General features: G+C 34.3%; 2 protein-coding genes across 2 annotated transcripts; one reads left to right on the forward strand and one right to left on the reverse strand.

Annotated features, from left to right (window-relative positions):
• Nucleotides 1-886: 886 nt before the first annotated feature.
• On the reverse strand, nt 887-3,430 carry LOC147387470 (F-box/LRR-repeat protein At3g26922-like). The gene is made up of 3 exons (XM_086421339.1): nt 2,280-3,430; nt 1,869-2,030; nt 887-1,375 (listed from the first exon to the last, which is right to left on the reverse strand). The coding sequence occupies exons 1-3, from the start codon at nt 3,282-3,284 to the stop codon at nt 1,091-1,093; spliced, it is 1,452 nt and encodes a 483-aa protein (XP_086277465.1). The 5' UTR covers nt 3,285-3,430; the 3' UTR covers nt 887-1,090.
• A 15,384-nt stretch (nt 3,431-18,814) lies between these two features.
• On the forward strand, nt 18,815-21,148 carry LOC147387471 (F-box/LRR-repeat protein At3g59200-like). Its single transcript, XM_086421471.1, is given in 5 exon segments — nt 18,815-19,164; nt 19,167-19,971; nt 20,099-20,272; nt 20,413-20,547; nt 20,757-21,148. Coding segments are annotated over 2 exon segments (894 nt in total). The 5' UTR covers nt 18,815-19,052; the 3' UTR covers nt 19,949-19,971; nt 20,099-20,272; nt 20,413-20,547; nt 20,757-21,148.
• The last annotated feature ends 2,080 nt before the right edge of the window (nt 21,149-23,228 follow it).

Here is a 23,228-nt window from a genome sequence, read left to right on the forward strand (position 1 = left end):
GGGAGTGGCCCAATTTATGTGAATATATTGAGAATGTAATGTGGCATCCTACTAGAAAACAAATAACAAATCCACAACCACCAGGATTTGCCCTCCAATTGGAAATAGAAAGTTATATCTAGGATGGTGCTTCATATACACTAATCACTTAATAATTTATTGACCAATTGAACTTTTATCTTGGGATCTATAGCTATGTAGGCAAGTTTTTACTGCGGTGTCTTGCATATTAATAAACTTTAAACTCATCCCTGCTCGATGTAGAGTAAATGAACTATCTAGAAAAATCCCATATATCATGTAGGTTTAAGTCTACTTTGCATTTCTTTTGGTAAAGCTGGGGTGTTAACGTGCCCCATCCTAATATTAAGATGAATTATACCTAGTTGCAAGATACATCATCAAGCAAAATTCCTGCCAATTGATCACCTTCAAAGACTGAACCATAATACATTATTTGGTGGAAAATGATTAAAGATTTATATTATTGATCAGCCATTGGATTCAAGCATTTTACGTCAGTAACATCAACCAATCTATGGGCTTATATTTGTAAAACCCATGACGATAAATTATTGAAACCACTGCCTGGAAATCATCAATCACATCAAACTGAATTTTTATATGGGTCTCAAAAAATGGGGAAATAGCATTCTTCAACCGTTGGGCTTAGATACCGTGCCCATGTGCTACCCCATGTTGTAGTAGTACTAGGATAATCTCAATGCACCCTACTTGCATGTTGGAAGCACTTTTAGACCCTTACAAGCACTTCCTGATTTACCAAATGATCGATTTTTTCAATGGTGATTCCTAGAGAAAGATTAAATAAGTTCTTCTATGGAATTAGCATATCTCGAAAATCTGTATGTTTTGTCATATAATAACATATGCAAATACTAATAGTACTTATCTGCAACCAGTAATTGAGAAATATCACAAAGATTAAAAGACGAAATAATAAGCTCCACCACAAAATTAAACATGAGTTCACAATCCTCACCAAAATTAGCTATCAAATACTAGAGTCATCACCAGGAATTGAATAATAGGTCAACTACCTTTCAATCTGATGCTGAATGAAGTGAGATTAGATGAGCAAGATTGCGATACTTGAAGAGGCTCGGGGATATGTTATTAACTGATCAGCAAATTTGATCAGCCTTTTCTTTCTACCGGCATCCTGCTGCTCTGAAGTACAAATAACTATCTTCTCCAGTACGGTTGCGTTTTTCAACAAAAACTTCAGAAACTCAAGTGCATCATGACATAGCTTGAGATCTTGGATCTCAATGGATTTAAGGTGATACAACTTGCATTGCTGTGGCCAGCCTTGTTCCGAAACTTCCCCAATGTTTCCTAAATCAATTTTCATCTAGGAAACAACAGCTCAAACAATGTAACTTAAAAGGCTTCCAAGCCAATTAATGATGTAACAAGTGAAACAAAAGAAAAAAAGAGAAAAAAAGAAAACAGAAAAAGAAAAGAAATGCTTGATGCATGATTGACTCATCCCAACATGCTACATATATAAGATGCCATGAGCAACATTAATTCGAGATAATGTTCAAAATTGGAAGATAAAAAGGCATATATATTCTTTCATGTAGGCAGTTTAATCTGTAAATTAATGGCATAAAAGTATCATAAGATGAAAAAAAATAGATAAAAATAAAAATATTTACAATGAAAGAAAGGCTTGATGCATGATTCACTCATACTAGCATGCTACACTGGATGCCATGAGTAACATTTCTAGATAATGGAATTAAAAGATAAAAAGGTATATTCATGTAGGCAGTTTAGTCTGTAAATTATTGTCATAAAAGTATCATAAGGTGATATTAAGACTAGGTTTTGATTATTACCCGAGTCACTTCCAAGGCAAGAGTTTCTACATTCGGGGAGTTCTCAAGTAAGTATGCTGTTGCACGGATGCAATCCTTGGAAAGACATGCTTTCAGCTTCAAATGCCTTAATTTGCAAAATGTAGGCAGACTTCTTAATATAGCAGGGAAGCTTGACACAACCTTGACAATTGAAAAGAAAAATAATAGAAAACCTATTCAGATAAAGTGGTACTCAAAAGTCACAGCTTACAAATATTAACTTGTGATAAACAACAAATCTTCTAAGTGATAATCTAGATTATTTATTGCATTTATCATGAAATTTCGCCAAGTGATCTATACTTGAACAAGTTAGTTTTTGGCCTAGAAGGTCCCTTATTGTAGCTTTTAACATTAATTAAATTTTAAAAAAATTGAAAACAATCATACCTCAAGCATATAATCTGACATTAATGTTAGAGATTCTGCATTATAAAGCCCTCTCGTACTTTGTATTACAGAATGAGCATACTCTTCCATCTGACTTGACGTAATCTCCATAATATCTTCATCTGTATCAGAGTCATATTCTATCCCCAATCTGATATCAACGTTGGCATCGACTAGAGCAGATAGGTTATCCAGAAAATATGTAGTTTCCTTGCAATCTCTACATCTGAATGTTTTGAGATTTGGAGCATAAACCTTGATTTTATGGTTGAGTGAACCAAAGTATTCCTCATGATAGGCTTCTATTACAAGATGCTGAAGGCGAGGAGCTGAAATAACGAGCTCCTTTAGTTGGTAAAGTTCACAATTTTCGAGGATCAAAGTTTCGAGACATGGACAGCTTGATATGAGTTCATTGACTAACTTGTTATCCATTAAAGTAAGTGATTTGAGATGTAACAATTTGATGTGCGGTAAACAAAGTGGATGAGTTAGGCTGAGAATGGAGTCCGGCGGCAATGTTCCCAAATTCAACTTTATTACTTCGGCTCGATTACAGTTGAAGAGGGCTTGGGGCAAGAAAGGGATTGAAATTTCTGGAGTGATTTGGAGATCTAGCTCTTTCACATTAAGCAATATTGCCATCCGGACCCATGAATCGAATTTATTTAAGGTGCAATGACTGCCACAGAAGAGACGTAACTTCTGTATGTCGCAGATGGCATGCTTGAGTAGTACATGGTCCACAAAATGCATAAAATCATACTTTTTTTCAGTCTCATCTCCGTGATATTCGTTTCTCCTTTCACGCAAAGGAAATAGACTGTGGTCAAAGTTCAGAAAGGGAACATGACTCCAACGATATCTCCACTTTGTCGATAATATGCTTGTTTGAACCACATATTTCATGTCCAGGAATGAGAAGATGTGATGGAGAATTGCTTCGGGTAAATCACTGACAATGTCTCTTTCAAAGTTAAGCTTCTTTTTGGTGTGTGCCATCATTGTTTGGTGAACCAAAAAGGTAGAGAGAGTAGTAGTTGTTCCTTGGCAATTTGTTGAAAGGGATCAGATCACCGAGGTGTTCCTGATACTTCTTCTTGGCATACAATGGGTCGAAAAGAGTTGAGCTAAGCCGATCGAGTAGAGTGAATCCTGTGGAGATGAAGTAAATTGTAATGCATGTTTTGACGCATAAAGGCATAAAATCTTCGTGCCTACTAAAGGTAAAAAAAATTGTAGAAATACGCATAGTTCAACACCTATAACGTAGTCACAAAACTGAAGTACGGGTTTAAAATGGCAAGGAAAAATATTGGAAAAAATAGTAAAGAAATAAGAGAATTTTTATATTTTTTTATATTTTAAAGATTTAATTGTAATTGTGAAAAAAAATGTTCATTATATTTTTTGTAGTCATAGAATTTTATGCTCCATAAACATTTGGCAGCTTGATTGTGTGTTTGGGTGCTACATGGATATGCAGTCCGTATATGTATAAAATAATATGTTTCCATGCATTATTATACATTTTATTCTGCTAAAAACATCTGACCATCAAATTATATTTTGAAAAAAAAAAAACATAATATTGAAGAAATTAAAAATCATAACATCAAGATATTACTGTCAAGATTTTTCCCTCGTTATTATGCATTTTATGGTGCTAAAAACATCTGACCATCAATGTATCTTTTGGAAAAATAAAATAAATAAATGAACATATTGAAAAAATAAAAAATCATAACATCAATGTATTATCATCAAATCCCATATTAAATAATATTTATGAACCAAAACCCAAATTGCCACAAAACTTAACAGCCTAAGAAAAAGATATCCCTGGAGAACTATTGAATTTTGAGGTACAACCAGTGACTTCAAACTGATCACATGACCCCTTGAAACCATAGACGACTCTAAGAGACTTACATGAAATCACCTAAATGCTCACACCTTCAACCGTAGAAAAAAAGACATCTTGATTTTTCTCCAAAAATCCATTGTCTTCATACTCGTAAGGTCAACAAGGGGAAGTTCTATCATCTGGAAATTATGTTGAAGATGTTGCCTATTGCTTTAAACCATTCTAAATTTATGATTGGAAATGGGAATTCAATTTCGCTTATTAATCACAAATGGAGAGTTGATAGGGCTTTGTCGGTGATATTCAATAATATCTCTGAAGACTTTGATATAGGAGATGGTCGGATGAATGGGACATTGGACCTTCATAAAAGTATAGAATGTTTTGGAGTGGATGTGGCCGATTTTACTAGCAACATTAATGTGCAAAGAGGATCTTCAGATAAAGCAACATGGAAGCCAACCTCTAGTGGTGGTTTTGCCTCTAATCAGAACGAAATTGTTTGTGTAACCGTGGGATCATAGAAAATTATATCTGGTTATGAAAACTAAATGTCCTACAAAAAACAAAATTTTGGATGGAAATTCTTGCATTTCAACTGCTCGACTGAGATTATTAGAAAGAGATTTTGCCTCATGATGCGCCTTATGATGTTGTGCTGGAGAAAACAACTCATTTATTTTTTGAGTATAAGCTTCCTCAAGATGTTTGGTCACCCTTTTGTAAAAACTGTGGTAATTTAAACCTAATTTGTAAATATATGATGTTTCAAGGGGAATTTTGGTTAAAAGGACTATAAGGGTATATTTGAAATTTAAAATGAGAAGAAAGTTCAAGAAGGGAAGAAACTCATTAAATGAGAAAATAAGTGTCTACAAAGGTCTTCGAATGCTTATATATATACCCTTTGGGACCTCCTTTTCGTATAATTAATTCAAAATGTTGGGTACCTCAACATTAGGGACAAAGGTTATGGAAGTGGCATTGACTGGTTTCAAGATTTCATCTTCCATGAAAAAATTGAACACGACTGCTAATAGGTCATTCTTGATGATGTCCCAACACTTGAGACCAAGAACCCATTCGGACCTGCAGTTCCATGGGCATTGATACCTTGGGAGGCCTGTAACACCTCCTTCTCAGAAGGGGGAGCAAAAATTTTTCTGAGATGTGGTGACTTTGCATCTTAAACCTTCCAACAAGTTTTCGTATGAAGACCTTTGGCTAAAATTGAGAAGAGTCTCAAATTCATGGACCGCCACTCTACCAATAGCTTCTGGATCTTCAAGAGCTCTACCATCAAATGTCATGATTGTTCTATTGAGTTTCTTATCGCTCGAATCTTGGCCGATAGATGAAATTTTTTTGTATTCCTATCCCCTTTTTTGTATTCTAGAAAGATTCCTCATTGTTTGCCCAGCTAGAATACTCTACCTTGGCTTTTTGACACTCCATATAGAGATTTTGGTTCCAACCTTGAGAGGCTAGTAAATTTTCATATTCTTGAACTTTATTTCCTCCTTCTTTCAGCTTAATTTGGACATGACCCACAACATCCTTGTTCCAAGCTTTTTGTACAATTTTCAGTCTTTCAAGCTTTAGGAAGAATCGATACAAAGGCAACCTTTCCGCTCTGGGAGTCCAAGAATTCTCCACAATTTGAAAGAAATCGTCTCTGTCAGTCCAGAAATCCAGGAATCTAAACTGTCTAGGCCTAGTTATAGATTTAAAAAGCTGAACATGTAGCAGACTGTGGTCAGAAGACAATCTAGGAAGGTGAGAAACAAAAGGTGACCCCAACTCTGAGACCCGGGTGGAGGAAACTAAGCCTCTATCCAGTCTTCCCCAAATACGATTCCTCCCTTGCCAATTGTTACACATGCGAATTTATTCCTAGAAAATCCAGCATCCACTAAGCTAAGATCACCAACCAAATCTCCTAGGTCCTCCATTGAATCTCGATTTGGATACTTCCCACCTTTCTTTTCATCAGGATGTAAAACGGTGTTGAGATCCCCCACAAGCATTAAATTTTTTTGTTTGAGCGTGGATGACTTGATCTTCATAGAAAACAATCCAACCATATTTAAGGAGTTCAAGGAACAATACTTTGAGAATTTGAAATGATAGACATTCGCTTCATGTCGTATTTCCTTGGTACAAAAGTGAAGCAAATGAATGAATCCATTTTATCAATCAAGAAGGTTTTGCAAAGGAGATTCTTAAGAAATTCAAGATAGAGGATTGCATGCCAATGAACACACCCGTGGAGTGTGGTCTCAAGTTGTCCAAGTATGATGAAAAAGAAGAGGTGGATCCCACAATATTCAAGAGTCTAGTTGGAAGTTTGCAATATTTGATCTGCACAAGACCAGATATTCTCTTCGAAGATGGACTAGTGAGTTGATACTTGAAACAGCCTACGTCATCTCATTTGAGGGTGGACAAAAGAATTCTTTCTTGCATAAAGGTACGATAAATCATGGTTTATTCTATTCATCGTCTAAAAATTTTGTGTTTATACATGAAAAAGCCGAAGGCATCTCATTTGAAGACGACCAAAAGATTTCTTCCCTGCATCAAACATACGAGAAATCGTGGTTTATTCTAATCATCATCTAATTTTTTGAGCTTGTTGGCTTCACGAATAGCAACTTGGGAGGATATTTAGATGATAGAAAGAGCACTTTTGATTTTGTTTTTTTACTTGGGAGATACCTCTTTCACATGAGTATCAAAGAAACAATCAATGTTTAGTCTTTCTACTTGTGAAGTTGAATATGTTGCCATCTCAAAGAATTTCAACTGCATCAAGAGAAGCCTACAAAGATATGCATCAATAAAAAAAATTCACTATTGCTTTGGCAAAATATCCCATCTACCATGAAAGGAGCAAGCAAATTTACACTCGTTTTCATTCCTTCCGAGAACATGTGAAGAACAAGGAGATTGAGCTAATTTTTGTCAAGTCACAAGATCAAGTAGTCGATATTTTCACGAAGCCTCCTCAAGATCGATATTTTCACCAACTTAAAGAATATGCTCAGGTAGCTTGATGGAAGAAAAATTGGTTTAAAGGAGTGCTGTAAGTTAAATGTATATACGGAACAGTATTCAGTGAGTATCTAGTATGACTATAATGATAAACTTGCCTCTATTTCTCGAGAAACGAGAGTGTTCCATGATGTTTTAATTCTGCCCATTTTAACCCAAACATGTCTAGTGGGGGATAAAATGATCCTCCCTTCTTTCAGACTTGTAAAATGAAGGGTTGTCCCTTCTCTTATATGTAATTTTTCTTTTCTTAATATGCAATCTCACTTCGAAACCTCGATGAAAGATTGAAAATGAGGTATATGGAGAAGTAAATGTCTACACAGAGTCTCTTTCGCAAATAAGGCTATGATGGATTTGTGTTTACAAGTTGTAGATAATTGTGAAGAAATTTCGAAGTTCGAGAGGAGGAATTGATGTTTCATTCTAAAGTTGACTAGAAAATCTGCTCAGGGCAACTACACATGTGCATTGCATTTGTGATCGAGTTGGGGTACACCATGATTATTCGATAGTGTGTGTAGCTGGCAATTCAACCCAGTTGTACAAATAGAGGTCTCTAGGGATCTATAACCAAGGAAAGAAAAGAATGATTGTTCTTGTTCTAATCCGTGGAAGTAGGCACACTGCTGAACCACATAAATCCTTATTTTTTTTCGTGTATGTTTTTTTTGTTCTCTATACTATTTTGTTGTCTGACAGAGAGTGTAGAAAATAGAAGAGACAAATTCATGTAGAATCTTCTAGGAGTGGTTGAGAACGTTAGAAACTCATTGAATGAGAAGATAAGTGACTAAAAAGGTTCCCAAGTGCCTATACGAATTTCTCCATTTTATTTCATTTTCTTCCAGTTTGTGAGTGGGTGTTGAATTCTTGTAATACAACAACAGCATAGGTATCCCTCCCCTTGATATGGAAATGTTTCCTTTATCATTGCTTGTTGGCTATAGCACCATCTCTTTGCTTTTTTTTGTTTCTTGAATGTTCAACATTAACTGCAACAAAAGAATTTCCACACCCACCAATCACTTTATGCAAAAGCTCAATCAATGGCCAGGGGACACTAAAGCGACATTGAAAGAGCAAATTGTTAAGAGGGACTTGTTGGCAAATTCTTCCTTGTATATTACTAGGGGAGGTTTGGCTTTCTAGAAACCAAGCCATTTTCGAAGAGGCTATTCTTTCGGAGAAAATGGTGACTAGGAGGATTGAAAATCTAGTTCAAGAATCACTGAATTCCATAGTAATCCGGCTAGGGTAACTAAGTTGGTCGCTCTGGTGGTATGGACAAGACTGAATCATGTATTTTAAAGATTAACATTGATAGGTCTAGTTTGGGTAATCTCATCCAATAGGAGTGGGTCGTATCATTATTATAGTTCAAGAAGGTGGGTTAGTCAGAGCTTGCAACATCTTCATTGGCCATTCATCAAACAACATGGCTGAATTTAAAGCTTTATTTCAAGGGCCTTGTTTGCTTTCTCTCGATGGTAATTGAATCATATTCTAACATTGTGGTAAAGGCATTGAATGGAAGTAGTTTCCTTGGGCAATCGATCACACTGTGTGTAAAAGCTTGAAGATTCTTCAAGGAGTTCAATGTGACATTCAGCATGTTTTTAGGGAACGAAATGGTGTTACGGATGCATCTGTGTTCCATGTTTTGGGGTACACCCCTTTTATCTTTTATATGTAATATCCTTTTTTTGCTTATTAAATAGTTAAAACATTAAAAATTAAAAGGTTCTAAGGAGAAAAAAGAAGGATATTTGGTAAGATTTAAAGACAAAGGCATTTAGGTCATTTTATGGTACCCTGCTAAGGAGACTCCTATCAAGAAGACTGAGATCAAGGCCTACGTCTAAATCACGCAACAGAAAAGGGCAGTTAAACCCTCAAATTCAAAAAAGCAAAATAAACAAAGAAAAGATGCTTCAAGGAACGTAGATGACTTGCTTCACGTATACAGAAAGAGAAAAACTTTCCTTACTAACTTAGTAAGATTCAAATCTTACTAAGGGTTGTTGAGCTTAAATGGATTACTGAATTAACAATATGTCCAACATCACAACCATTCAGATTTCATGAGATCAACAATCTTTAGTAAAATCATATTAAGTTAGTAAAGCTAGACTTACATTACAATAACAAAGTAAAAAATATATAGATAAAATAATTGTCAAGAACACTTGCCTTGATGGAATTCACGGCAAAATGTGTATTTCCAAGCCCGGCTATTATTGATTCTCCAGACCTTTGGCCGCCAGAAACCCTAAAACTTTCTTGAAGAAACTGTGTTTATAAGGACTTAAAAAGAAATAGGTAAGAGAGGTATTTATTAGCCCCTGCCAGATTCGTTAAATATTCTGTGCAACTTTTCAACAAAATTGAGATTTGGGACAAGTACAAGTTGAATATGAAACAAGGTGGATTAGTAGATGCTCAGTAACCAAAGTTTATTTTATGTTTGGAACATGTAAAAGGAGAGGAACTATGGTGTTTTGAAGGAAGGAAGCTCTATTCGAGAGATCTTCATAGCCATTTAATTTGGGGTTTATTGTACTTATGGTATTTCGTGTTAATTTATAGAGATGTGCACAAAAAAGTGATAAACTTTTGACGAATTTATGATTTTGGCTCACTGTTCATTTTAATTACCAAAACGTGAACGATAACGAATTTGGAGATTTTTAAAGTGACTATTTCGCAGGTTTAAAGTGACAATTTCACTTTAAACCTGCAAAATTGTCACTTTAAACCTGTGAAATAGTCATTTCGTTCTGAATTTTGTTTCAATGAAAACGTGATTGTTCACGTTTTGATAATTAAAATGAACAGTGAGCCGGAATCGTAAATAACTCATTTACAGCTCAATAATTAGTAATTCGCCCTTATTTATAAGCGGATTCACTTTGCTGGATTTTCATAAACTATGGCAGACACGTTCAAAATAGTGAAGAATGAGTCCTCTCCGATATCACATTGATCAATGTGATGTACAATTCACATTATCTCGTATTGTTGACTATGAGATCGGGGTAACTCATTTGAACCATCACATGAGTTTTTAAACCATGCTCATAATTGAAACATGGAAGCAAATGAAAACGAACTAGTTTTATTGGACGAGGTTGTTGTTAATCTAAGATAAGTAGCTTTTAGATTCAATGATCAAAACAAAATATTGTTTGTTTATGCTTTGGATTAATATTAATTGTAAGTAAAGGAATATTCATGAATTACTAAGAGAATGCTTAAGAAAAGAAACTATCTCATAAATGATAGATCTCGCATCAATAAATAGAAGACTCCGCTTGAGATTATATAGGATCTCTCACATATCTACTTAAATTATTTATATGAGAGACTACATGTTTTGGCTAAGCAAGGGAGCATTCGTGTACATTTGTGTGTGATGAGTGTGTTTTAATGCTCTAGAAACTCATAAAAAGGTGTCTCTTCACTCATTCTCCACAACATCTATGTCCAACGATGCTAATGGTAGAGATAAGATCAACATTTTACCATTTCGCATTCTTCATCGCATCCTTTCGTCCTTTCCAACTGATTTTGTGGTTCATGCTAGCATCTTATTGAGAAGAAGGGGATATTTCTGGACTTCAATGCACAATCTAGACTTCGACAAGAAAGCGTTACATAAAAATATTTGATTGGCCCTACAAAGTCAGTTAAAGATTGACGTACTGAATTTGTAGATCAGGTACTTACTTTTTGAGACATTTCAAACATCAAGAAATTCCATGTAATTAAACTGTTGTTATTATAGCTGTGATTTCTCTTATGTGGATGCATGGTTTCATTATGCGATGACGCATAATGTTCAAGAGCTTGATTTGATGCTGATAAATACCTTTGAGTTGCCTCATTAATCACCTGTTTCACTGTAAATCTTTGAGAATCTTGAAGTTTAGTTTGACGTCTAGAACTCTTAACCTACCTTCTTTAGAGAGTTTTCACTAGCTAGCATGAGATCTTACCCTTAGAAAGAACTAAATTTGTTGAAGACAGAACCAGGAATTTGATTTCTTATATATTGTTGCCCTTTACTTACGAATTTGATTCTTCGACGTTGTTCAGAGTTAAGATTCTTAATATTTCTTCAAAAAGTCTTGAGAGGCTGAGCCTATTGTTGTCTATCAATGATAAGGGTGATATGTTGGTATAAATTTCTGCTCCAAATCTACAATTTCTAGAAGGGAAGGGAAACATTTCTCTAGAGTACCTGGCATCTCAATTGGAAGTCCACATTGAATTCTTGGACGAGGATGATACCATTAACAAGTTCAACTAGTTATTATTAAGATTGATTTCCTAAAAAAAATTTATTCATTATCAAATAGTTCACATCAAAGTAAATCTTGATTTTGGCAACAAAAGGGGTAACAATTAAAAAAAAAAAAAAACTATATATAATTGAAGCCAAATTTTTGTAATGCCTCAAATCATTGGGGGAAAAAAAAGAAGAAGCCTTTCCAATACATAGATCATCACAAGAGTTGCTCACGACTTTAAAAAAAAGAAAATTAAAAAACAGGAAGAAATGAACTTACAGATGAGTATACTCTAGCAGATGAGTTCCTGCAATTCTTAGTTTAAAATATTTGAATTAGGATGGGGCAGTGGGTTTTTATAGGATTAGGGTAGTATTGGGAAGAATAAAAGGAAACTTTTCTAAGTTTGATTGATGAGAGAGAAGTCTGTGGGCCAACACATCATGAAGATTTATTTTGATGTTGTCTTTGTCAAATATTTTGATGTTTTTCCTCTTAAAATGTGAGAGTTCAATCCGGTTTTGCAGATCGATGTTCCGTAGTTGATTCATAGCCATTGATTGTAGTCATTTTTAATAATGATTATATAATTGGTTAAACCATATTTTTTTCTACCTTAATACCATGGATCATTGGCATTGTATCAAACTTCTGTAATTACAGTCCAAAGTGAACATCAGTCCGCGGCTTATTTAGATATCCTCCCCACAGTTTAGACAATATTAGAGATACCCCCATGTTTGAAACTTGTGACATACCTCCCTCAACCTCAGTCTTTCAAATAGACTAATAGAAAAAGACCCAAACACGGTCATCTTCAAACTCTACAAACCCTGGATTTTTCACTATCCTGAAATCAGCCATCATCAGGCTCTTTGACTTCCATTTTGTATTTTCTTAAATCCACTCAACCTTATCCTCAATTCAACGTTCTTTACCTAGAATTAACCCCTTGCAGAAAATTCTAAATATTTCTATCAAAAATTCAGTGGATCATTTTCTTTTGACCAAAAATTCTATTAATTTTTCTTAATTTCCAAAATGAGTCATCTTGCTCTCAACCTCTAATGTAAATTAACTTTAATCTAATCATATCAACCTTATGTTTAATCCATCATTGTCTACCTTGTCTTAACTCGAAAACATTAGATTTTTGTACCACCAAGGTTGTACTTGTACAAAAATCCTATCTTGCCTTGAGGTTTAAAGGTTGAAGTTGAAAGAGTCTCAAGGTTGAAATGGAGTTTTAAAAATTTTACCCTAATAGGATGAAGGTAACTAGTTTTGTGAAGAAAAATTGAAGGTTTTGGGTGAGAGGTTGAAAAGAAAAGCATTTGGGTCTCTTTTCATGCCTTACTTTCAGTCAAATTAGATAGAATCATAAGGCTAGAGATGATGATTAAAATTTTTTTGAGAGCTGCTATTGGCACTCCAATTTTTACTTATTACATCCTAATTTCTTAAATTATTTATCACACCCTAATTAAAGATTAAAATACACACTCCAAACATTACAATGGTTTGGTTTAAATTATAATGTTAACTTTACAAAATATTATAGCACTCGATAAAACAAATTCAGTAGTTGTTTGCAATTATGACTAGGGTAATATAGAATTCTATATCATAAATAGAAATATGGTAGAGAGAGAGAGAGAGAGAGAGTTCTATTGGAACCCTAACTTCTACTTATTCTCAATCATTCATTTATTTTCTAGGGAATTTTAGCAACTAATTCCAAAAGATTGAACTCTTTAGCAAACAAACTCGTTTCTAACATAATGCAACAAACAAGTCGTTCTGCCACTGTGTGACCATGTCATTTTAACCAAAACTCCCTTGGCCCCATCTTTTTTTCTTTTCTCTGCACTAAACATGCATGAGTTTATTGAAACATCTGGTCTTTGTTAACATTTAAAAAAAATGAAAACAATCGAAGAAGTTAGTAAAAGAGGGTTTCAATTTTCTTTTGCAGTCACGTAATCTCATCTCTTCAATCGCACGTAAACTCATCGTCTTTCTCTAACCCAATCAGTTTCTCTCTCTCTCTCTCTTTTTCAATTGATAAGCTGGAGTTAAAGGAACCCCAACCTATAAACACTACTAACGAGTGTTATAAGTTAAATCTTCCTCTACAATTCTCATAGTTCTTAAGGAACATTGCACATATCTTCAATAAGAAAAAAATTATCCAAATAGAATCCCAATTTTGACTAATAATCCGTCGCCCGATTTGTTTCTTCAAAGGAACAATCATCAAAGAATTGGACCTATTCAGAAATCTTCAGCAACGTTTCAATTTTTCAAAATCTGCACATTTATTTGCATAGAATTGTCTTCAATAGCTACCCCATCAAAATGAATTTTTATTGCCTCTCCCACCTGTTTTAAAACAATTTCCTTTGGAGCTATAAGATCCGCAAAAACTCTTTGATTCTATTCCTTCCAGCAATAATAAGTCACTGCACAAAACGATGAATATAGCATTTGCGTCATCTGTTTACGCATAAATTGCACATTCTTTATCACCTGAACTTCATCCTCTACTGACCCCGTTCTTACTCTAATAATTCCAAACTTCTTTAAGCATTGGTTCTAGATCCATCGAGTATATGGGCATCGAAAAAACTAATGGTCATTTGTCTCTTGATAGGTTTAATACAAAAAGCATCGTGATACCTATTTGAATCCCCTCTTGTTGAAATTTTCAATTATAGATAATTTCTCTTGTTTAGCTAGTTAAGAAATAAAAGAAAATCTTGGAATACAGTTCTTACTCCATATAATATTCTTCGAAGCCATTGAATCCTGCCCTTCAAGTAACGCTTCATGAGCTGATTTCGAAGTGAATTGGCCATTCAATGTTAAGCTCCAAATTATTCTACCCATCATCAACATCTTAGGGATTGATTTGGATGATATAAGATTAACAATTAATTACATCCGATCATTATATGGTCTTGGAAACATCCACCTTCTATCCACAATAAAATCAAGAATCACCCCATTTATATGACTATCGAATTGATTAATAATTCGATTGCCAAACCTGAAAATAGTACTCCCTTCTTGTAACCAAGGGTCTCTCCATTTATGAGTGTCTTTCCCATTTCTAACTAAAAATCGGACATGCTTCCGAACAAATTCTCTCTCCCTTAAAATACCTCTCCATGCCCAAGAAACATTATTTAGAGGTTAACATCCCCAAAATATCTACGTCCCCCACATATCTCTTCCTCATACAATTTGCCCAAAAAGATTTATTCTCCACCAATCTCCAGTACAATCTGGCCATACCAATTTTGTTTATATCTCTTAGGCGTCGAATGCCAAGTCTTCCTTTTTCATATGTTTTGCACACTCTTGCCCAACTAATAGGATTGAATAGAACACACAAGAAAAGGACCACTCCACAAAAAATTATTAAGGACATTCTCTACTTTTTTCAAGACACTCATCGGAATATTGAAAGAAGCGGACCAATAGACTTGAAAACTAGATGAAATAGATTTAATTAATTCTGATCTTCCTGCATTGGACAACTGGTTTGCTCTCCACCCCTCAACCCTTTTAAAGACTGTATCAATCAGAGGTTGACAAAGAGTATGTGATAATCTTGATGAGAATAAAGGAAGTCCCAAATATTTGATAGGTAGAGTACCTTTCGAAAATCCAAGAGTAGATAGAATAAGATTTTAGTTTTTACATGAATCATTGAAAAAAACTTGAGTCTTTGTTTCATTTACTTGAAGATCGGAAATAGTGTAAAATAAATTCAGAACATCTCGAATAAATGATACTAAAGTTAAATAATTGAAATTATGGGTGTTCTTGGTATTTTTTCTCTTTCTCTCTTTCTGTTACATTTGAAAAAGCAAAAAAAATATTGAAATCTAAAACCCTCATTGTCTTCTTCGATTAAGGCGAACAAAAAAATTGAGGTTTGGAGGTTGAAGTTGAAAGAGTCTCACGGTTGAAATGGAGGTTTAAAAATTTTGCCCTGACAAGTTGAAGGTAACTAGTTTTGAGAATAAAAATTGAAGGTTTTTGGTGAGAGGTTGAAGAAAAAGGCATTTGGGTCTCTTTTCATCTCTTACTTTCAATCAAATTGGATAGAATCGTAAGGTTAGAAAAGATGATTAAAAATTTTGAGAGCTGCTATTGGCAACCAAAATTTTACTTATTATATAATTTTTTTTTTATCGATAAGTTGAGGCTATAAAGGGCCCCACCCTGATTTATTAAAAGCTACTAATGCCGAAAAAAACAGACATTGAGATCCTCCATGAGGATGTGATACAAATCCATGAGAACATTAAAACAATCAAAAATACAAAATTGTGAATTACGAGCTCCTCTACTAGTAAGCCAATCAGCTGCTTTATTTCATTCACGCCAACTAAACTCTAGAATAGTTGAATTAAATCCCCGCACCTCCCTTCTAATGTCTCTAACAAGGCTAGTTAGCTTCCAAGGCGTAGTCCACTCATCTTTAATACATTTAACAGCCACTAACGAATCTGAAGACACAATTATATCCGATATTCCTTATTATATCCTAATATCTTAATTATTAATCGCACCCTAATTAAAGATTCAAATACACATTACAATGGTTTGGTTCAAATTATAATCTCAACTTTACAGAACATTATAACACTCTATAAAACAAATCCAATTATGTCTAGGATAATATAGAATTGAAAATAAAAAAATAGAAATATGGCAGAGAGAGAAAGAGAGAGAGCTTCAATTGGAACCCTAACTTTTACTTATTCTCACTTGTTTATTTATTTTCTTGGGAATTTTAGCAACTAATTCCAAAGGATTGAAATCTTTAGCAAACAAACTCGTTTTCAACATAACACAACTAACAAGTAAGTTTTACCACAGTGACCATGTCATTTTAACTAAAACACCCTTGGCCCAAACTTTTTTTCCTTTGTCTCCAGTAAACATGCACGAGCTTACCGAAACCTCTTGCCTTTGTTAACTTTAAAAAAAATGAAAACAATCACAGAACTTAGTAAAAGAGGGTTTCAATTTTCTTTTGCATGCACATAATCCCATCTCTTCAATTGCACTTAAACTCATTGTCCAGTGAGTATCTCTCTTTCTCTTTTTTTGTTACATTTAAAAAAAAAAAGGAACATTGAAATTTGAAACCCTCCTTGTCTTCTTCGATTAAGGTGAAATGAAACCTTTATCATCTTATTCAATTGAGATAAATCAAAACCCTCTCTATCCCTCACATTTTTCTCTCGATAGGCCAATAACAGCTGTAAACTCACCATTGTCTTTTTCAAATCAAGCTTTGGATAGTCTTTACATTTCAACAGTCTAATTAAGTTGGATGGTGAGTAATCATCCATGCATAATGTATGTAGATACGTGAGCTTCTAAATCTTTTTGGAGGTTTGAACTCATCTACATGGGTAAATGAGTTGTCACCATTCAATTAAGGGGTGAATAGACACCATAAAATATTTTAAAATTTTTCTTGGCTTGTACTGACTCACATATCCAAAGGATAAAGCTCTATCTATAGAACTAAGGTATGGGGGTTCGGTTGAAGGACAAGGAAGGTATTAGGCACTTAGTCCCTCAAATCTCAAGATGGTTGTCATTAATGGCCAATGGTGAAATAAGAAACTTATCCTTTGGTTTCGAAAAATAAAGGGAATTATTGAAAAAATCAACTATAGTCTAGCTTTAGAAAAGTATATGAAGAATTGAACTGGTGTGCAAGCTAAAAATAAAAGAGTTCTTGCTGAATTTTTTTAGGTGGGAAACCACTAGATTCCACTATTTTAGAGCACAAATCTCTTTTAGAGGGTTATGTACTCGAGAGCTTCTTTTGTTGGCTTAATCTTTAGGAAGTGTCCATGAGTTGAATACTACCATAGAAAGACTAGGGACTTTTATTACTTATTTGTATCCTCTTTGGGATTGTTTTTGTGTTGGTTTAGAGAGTTAGGCAGGGATCTATAGAGATTATCACCTTTAACTCTTAACCTCTTTGAAAAGAAGGGATGTGGTGAGCGTATGAATGTGCTTACAAAAAGAAGATAACTTTAACCATTGAAAATAAAGAGAAAATATTTCAACTAAGATTTTGGATTATATAAGAAAAGAAATAAGCTAAACAATATTATTCAGGAACTAATAAGTCTACAAATCTACATTTTTTTTTAAGGTAGAAGCATAAAGTAAAATTACTTGAAAGTAAAAGAAAGGGATTAGATAGAAGTGGGAGAGTGGGAGAGTGGGAGAGGGTTTCTACATTAAGAAAAATAAATAATGAAGCCTTCTTCCCACTTTGGTCTCTTTTTCTTCTTTTCTTTCTTTTGTTCTTGGTTTAGACTTCTTGGGTAGGTGAGATGAGATTTGAGTAGAATTTTGATAGGCTAGAAATCCAGCTTTTAGGAGAGTTGGATAGAATTTTAGATCAAGGCCAAGGTGGGAAGAAGACTTTTACTATTGTCACAGGTAGCATCTCTAATATTCACCAAAATTTGGGGGCATGTCTAACTCATCCTTTTTTATTTTTCTTCTAAATTCGTCGAATTGTGATGAGTAATGTTATCCTTACTAACTTAGAAAGATTTGAAGGATCGTTGAGCTCACACATGGGCATCAGTGCCATAGTGATGTAGACAGGGGCAGATCAAGGAATTTATGTATGTGGGAGCAATAGCGACAGATTTTTTTAGAAAGCTTCTATTGCTACACCATCTTTTACTGATGACCCTCCAAGATGCGTGCTAATTCTTTGGTGTTTATACTTCAATGGACATGGCATTTGCAAAACTTGGAGTGACAACAGAATATTTTTAATCCGCCGTTCATATGTTTCACAGTAACTCATAAATCCTTAGACATTTAAAAAAAAAAAAATTGTCGGGGCAAGTGCCCCCACTGTAATTCTGCACCGGGTTATAGTGGACGAAATTCTATGAAAGTAAAATTAATAATAATATAATAAAAAAATGTTAATTTTCATCATTAAATTTTAGTTTAAAAATTTTGGGAGTTCTGTCGGAGTTTAGTAGCTGTCCATTTGCAAAACTTCGAGCAAGACCGAAAGGTATATTTTTTATAATTTATTTTTGAGACTAAGTTTTTTCTATGAAATAGAGGGATGTGGAGTTGAATTGCCAATTTGATAATCCAATTGAGCTGCACAGCCCTTAGTAAGATTTGAAATCTGCCCAAGTTAGTAAGGAAAGCGTTTCGAATAGTAATTTGATGGGTTTCACTCGTTAACTCGGTTCCCTAAATAGAATAAAAAAGGATTTGATTGCCACGTCTGGAGACCAAAACCCTAAAACTGTAACGTAAAACCATTTGCCCAGACAGAACTCTTTCCACAATTTAACTTTCCAAGTTTACAGACAACGTTCTCATCGCAGAGACGAAAGAGAGAAGGAGAAACATCAAAGTGACGATCTCTCACCATTGTTTCCCACATCTTCTTCTTCAAAGGGGCTGAGGTAACTCATCTTGATCTTCTCTATCATCATCACTCAAATCTTTTTTAAACACAATCTGCAAGAAATAATGGAAGTTATAGGCGCCAAAGGATCTAAATCAAACGATCTTTATGGAGATAGGATTAGCAGTTTACCAGACTCCATTCTTCAACACATCCTGTCTTCCTTCCCGACTGATTTCATCGAACCAGCATTTTATCAAAAAGGTGGAGATATTTCTGGACTTCGTTCCCCAATCTAGACTTCGATCAGAAAGACTTATATGAAGGATGGTGGACTAGTTCTACAAATCAGAAAATTGATTTTACCGAATATCTTGATCTGGTACTTACTGTCCGAGATGCATCAAACATCCAGAAATTCCGTGTAAATTGTTGTCACCGTAGCTGTGATTTCTTGTTTGTGGATGCATGGCTCCATTATGCGACCAGGCACAACGTTCAAGAGCTTGATCTAACAGTGTTTAAAACCTTTGAGTTGCCTTGTTACATCTTTCAATGTACGTCTTTGAGAATCTTGAAGTTTAATTTGAGGTCTGGAACTCTTAAACTTCCTTCTATAGAGAGTTTTAATTCGCTCGCGACCCTGTCCCTAGAAAATATTAATTTTGATGATGACAAAATTGGGGATTTGATTTCTAATTATTGCCTTATGCTAAAAAAGTTGATTCTTCGATGTTTGATGATGAAAAATCTTATGATTTCTTCATTGAGTCTTGAGAGGTTGATCTTAATGTTTGGTTACCCATACGAGAATGAAATGACACTAAAAATTTCTGCCCCAAATCTACAATTTCTAGAATGGAAGGGTGACATCCCTAGCAAATATTCTCTAGAGTACCTGGCATCTATATTGGAAGGCCACATTGAATTCTTGGACATCTACAATATGTTATACTATAGTGAGACACGGAACAACTCTCTGTATAAGCTTCTATGTGACATAACGAACATCCGGACTTAGTATTCAGTAGAACATGCATTGAGGTACAGGTTTTGTTATCTTATCTATGTTTCCAATCCCTCTCTTTCCTTCCTGCTTAAAGATTAATCTTTTGTTTCACTGTAGTTTGCTTGTATACGTACTTGAAGTTTTTAATTCTATCTTCCACAGCTTATATGTGAGCTTGAGGACTTCTGAAATGTTCTCTCAACCCCAATGATCAATCTGAGCTGCATGAAATTGTATATGGATCCATCCAAAATTGACCTTCATGGATTATCTTGGTTGATAAATAGTGCTCCAAATTTGCTGAAACTGGATATTATCATTGAGATTCATCGTCATGTTAGTATGATAAACAAATTTTATTTCCATCTTTACATATATTAATGAGTGCCATTTATTTTTTCTTTTGGTTTGGGGTGGGTGGGTTATCCGGCATGTAATCACCACCTTCTCGCTCTTTATTTTTGGTTATTTTACAGACGGTGGAAGCATATAGTTTTGACGAGCATGGTTACTTGGAACCAAAAGTCCAGCCCTTCATATCTCTGTCTATTCGCTTGGATAATGAAGAAGATATTGCTTATGCTGAAGGATTGATTACTGAAACTGGACTAGTAAGTGGTCTTTTTCCCATATATAACTGCCACTTTCCTTGCATACTTCACTATGTGAAAAAAGATGTAAATTCTATGCCAAGGTCCATTGAATTTAGCCAAAATCAATGAACCTTGGCATCAAATTTATCCCTTTTTCACGTAGCATACTTGATAACAACAAGTGCATGCTATTTATTTTATTTTAATTCCCTTAAAATCTTTTGTAGAAAAGGAACACATCTATATTTGATGATGATGACTTTTGGGAAGCGCACAACCTTCTTGCAACGCCTCCTTTTGATCACTTAGAAGAAGAACAGATCAGACTCTTTCTAGCATTGATGGATGATATGATACTAGTCAAATTTCTGCTCCGGAAGGCAGTTGTCTTGAAGAAGATGTTTATCTTATTTTCAGAGAACATTCATGCACATATGGGCAAGACATTACGAATAGAAGAAATGATTCGCTGATTCCCCAAAACCTCTACCAATGTTACAATTTCGTTCAAATAAATTCAACAGATGTCACAAATCCAAACTAAACAAATAAATTGACTAGATATTTTTGAACTTTATTTATTACGGTCCAATTACATTTTAGCATAGTTTACTTTTTAAATTTGAAGCTGGTATATATTATATATATTGTTTGATTGGTATAAAGGTATTGGTAACTAATCCATATTATTACAGTAAGTAATTGCTCCAGCAATTATTTGTTGTGTAGAAGCCTCTCTCATTTTTTTCTTTTTCATCACAGTATCCTCTGATTAACTTCCAACAGCAACTTAAGCTTATCTTCCACCAATTGATTGAAACAATTCAGCTTTGCTGTGCTGATCATCATTTTCTGTAACCCCTTCAAGTTTTTCACTAAGAACCACAAGTTCAATTTCATTCTCATGGGGTTTGAGCAATTCTTCAATCATATTAGACCCATGAGGCAAACAAAAGGCCTTGTATCTTAATTGTCTCAATATTTTGCAGCAGAGAAGATAAGTCAAGACCTTGCAAATACTCTCTTTCGTCGAAATCATACAGCCCATCAAAATCATCGTCAAACTGAAAATTAAGAAGAAAAATCACCTTAGATTGTTAATGGCAAGAATATAAAACCGAATGCATAAGAATCAATGAAACTTAGGCCAAATTAATATGACGCATACATCGACTATTTCCACCATGGCCATATGTGTAACAAGAGTCTTGAGCTTACGACAACTCCTCAGCAAATAGGCAATCCCCAGGAGTTCATAGTCGAATAATCTTGTCTTTATCTCCAAATTTGTGACATTAAGGGAAACAAGATCACATCCTCAACTCTCTTTCTGAAAGAACTTGTGAATAATAGAAGCAAATCCCCCTTCTCCCCTTTTTACAATCTTCACCATTCAAAGAACTCCTATGGCATTCAATGAAAAATAACTAAATTCCCAAATTATTGCCCATTATATTCTCCGTAGAGAATTCTCTAGAACTTTTAGATGTTTACCATCATATCCATTGATGATCAAGATTGGTAAGACCCAATTAGAGGATAAAGACCATCAAGGCCTATGTTAGAAGGTGGAAATGACACTTTGCATGGAGGTTTTGTTGAAAATATTGAGAATCCTATGATTTAGGACAAGTTTACCCTAAGGGTCTCATAAACCCTTTCAAATAAGGTCCCAAACCTCTAGAAAAAAGAATAAAAAGAATAGAAAACCAAAGGGGGGGTTGAACATTCCATTCTCCCCTTCTAAACTCCCCCTTCTATTTAACCCCTATCTTTACATTCAAACAAGTTTATTTCATGTTTACTTTGTTTACAATTATGTAAATCTTTATTTGCTTTGGTGAGACAAGGAGGTAGAGAGTAAAACCTCTTAGAGGTAATCTCTTCTTATAAGCCTTCAAATAGCTTCTTAAGAGTATTAAAATAGGTTTTACTTTCTTTCTTTATTTTCATGCAATTTAAATTTATAGTGTAAGTGTTTTAATTTCTTTGCTTTACTTGTACTTTAAATTTTCTAGAATAATAGTTCTTTTTATTTTGTCTATGGCAATAGAATTAAAGAGTAAACCCTCCTTAGAGGTAATCTTCTCTTGATAAGTCCTTGGTATGTATACACTTTGTACACACTCACTTATAAAATGACTACAAACAAAAATGTAAATCTCTATGGACCTATATTCAACATTTAGAACTAACAAAAACAGTTACAAAGAGAATACATTGCATGCATAAGGTTTCTAGTTTTTCTATGGTGGTGTCTAACTCATGGACACCTCCTAAAGGTTAATCCAATAGCAAAATGCTCCCAAGCGAACATATAACTTCTAAATGAGCCTTTAGATCTCAAAAAGGTGAAATTCACATGGATTCTCACCGAAATCTTAGGCTAATAAAAAATTCTAGCAAACCACATTTCTATTTTAGCTTGCTCATTATTTTATTTGGTTCTTTTTCTAAACTAGACTATAGATTTTTTTTTTTTTAAACAATTTAGATCCAAAAAGGTGAAATCCCTCATAGATTTTCACCAAAATCCATGGCTCGCAAAAAATTCCAACACACACATTTTTGTCTTGGCTGGTTCATCAATCTAAATTTTTTTTATTTTTCTAAGCTAGACTATAGTTGTTTGATTTCTTATCTTTTTTCGTAGTTTTCTATGTTTTTCAAAATCAAGTTAATATTTTAAAACTACACCT

Source organism: Akebia trifoliata, chromosome 13 (assembly GCF_017979445.1).
Source record: "Akebia trifoliata isolate Shusen 1 chromosome 13, ASM1797944v1, whole genome shotgun sequence".
Taxonomy (NCBI): domain Eukaryota; kingdom Viridiplantae; phylum Streptophyta; class Magnoliopsida; order Ranunculales; family Lardizabalaceae; genus Akebia; species Akebia trifoliata.

Bases quoted from the DNA above. Each gene is read 5' to 3' on its own strand.
- LOC147387470 (XM_086421339.1), bottom strand. From the start codon at position 3,284: ATGATGGCACACACCAAAAAGAAGCTTAACTTTGAAAGAGACATTGTC. The intron at 2,031-2,279 runs GTATGATTGTTT...TCAATTGTCAAG, and splicing joins TGTCAGATTATATGCTTGAG to GTTGTGTCAAGCTTCCCTGC. The intron at 1,376-1,868 runs GTAATAATCAAA...GTTGTTTCCTAG, and splicing joins TTGCCTTGGAAGTGACTCGG to ATGAAAATTGATTTAGGAAA.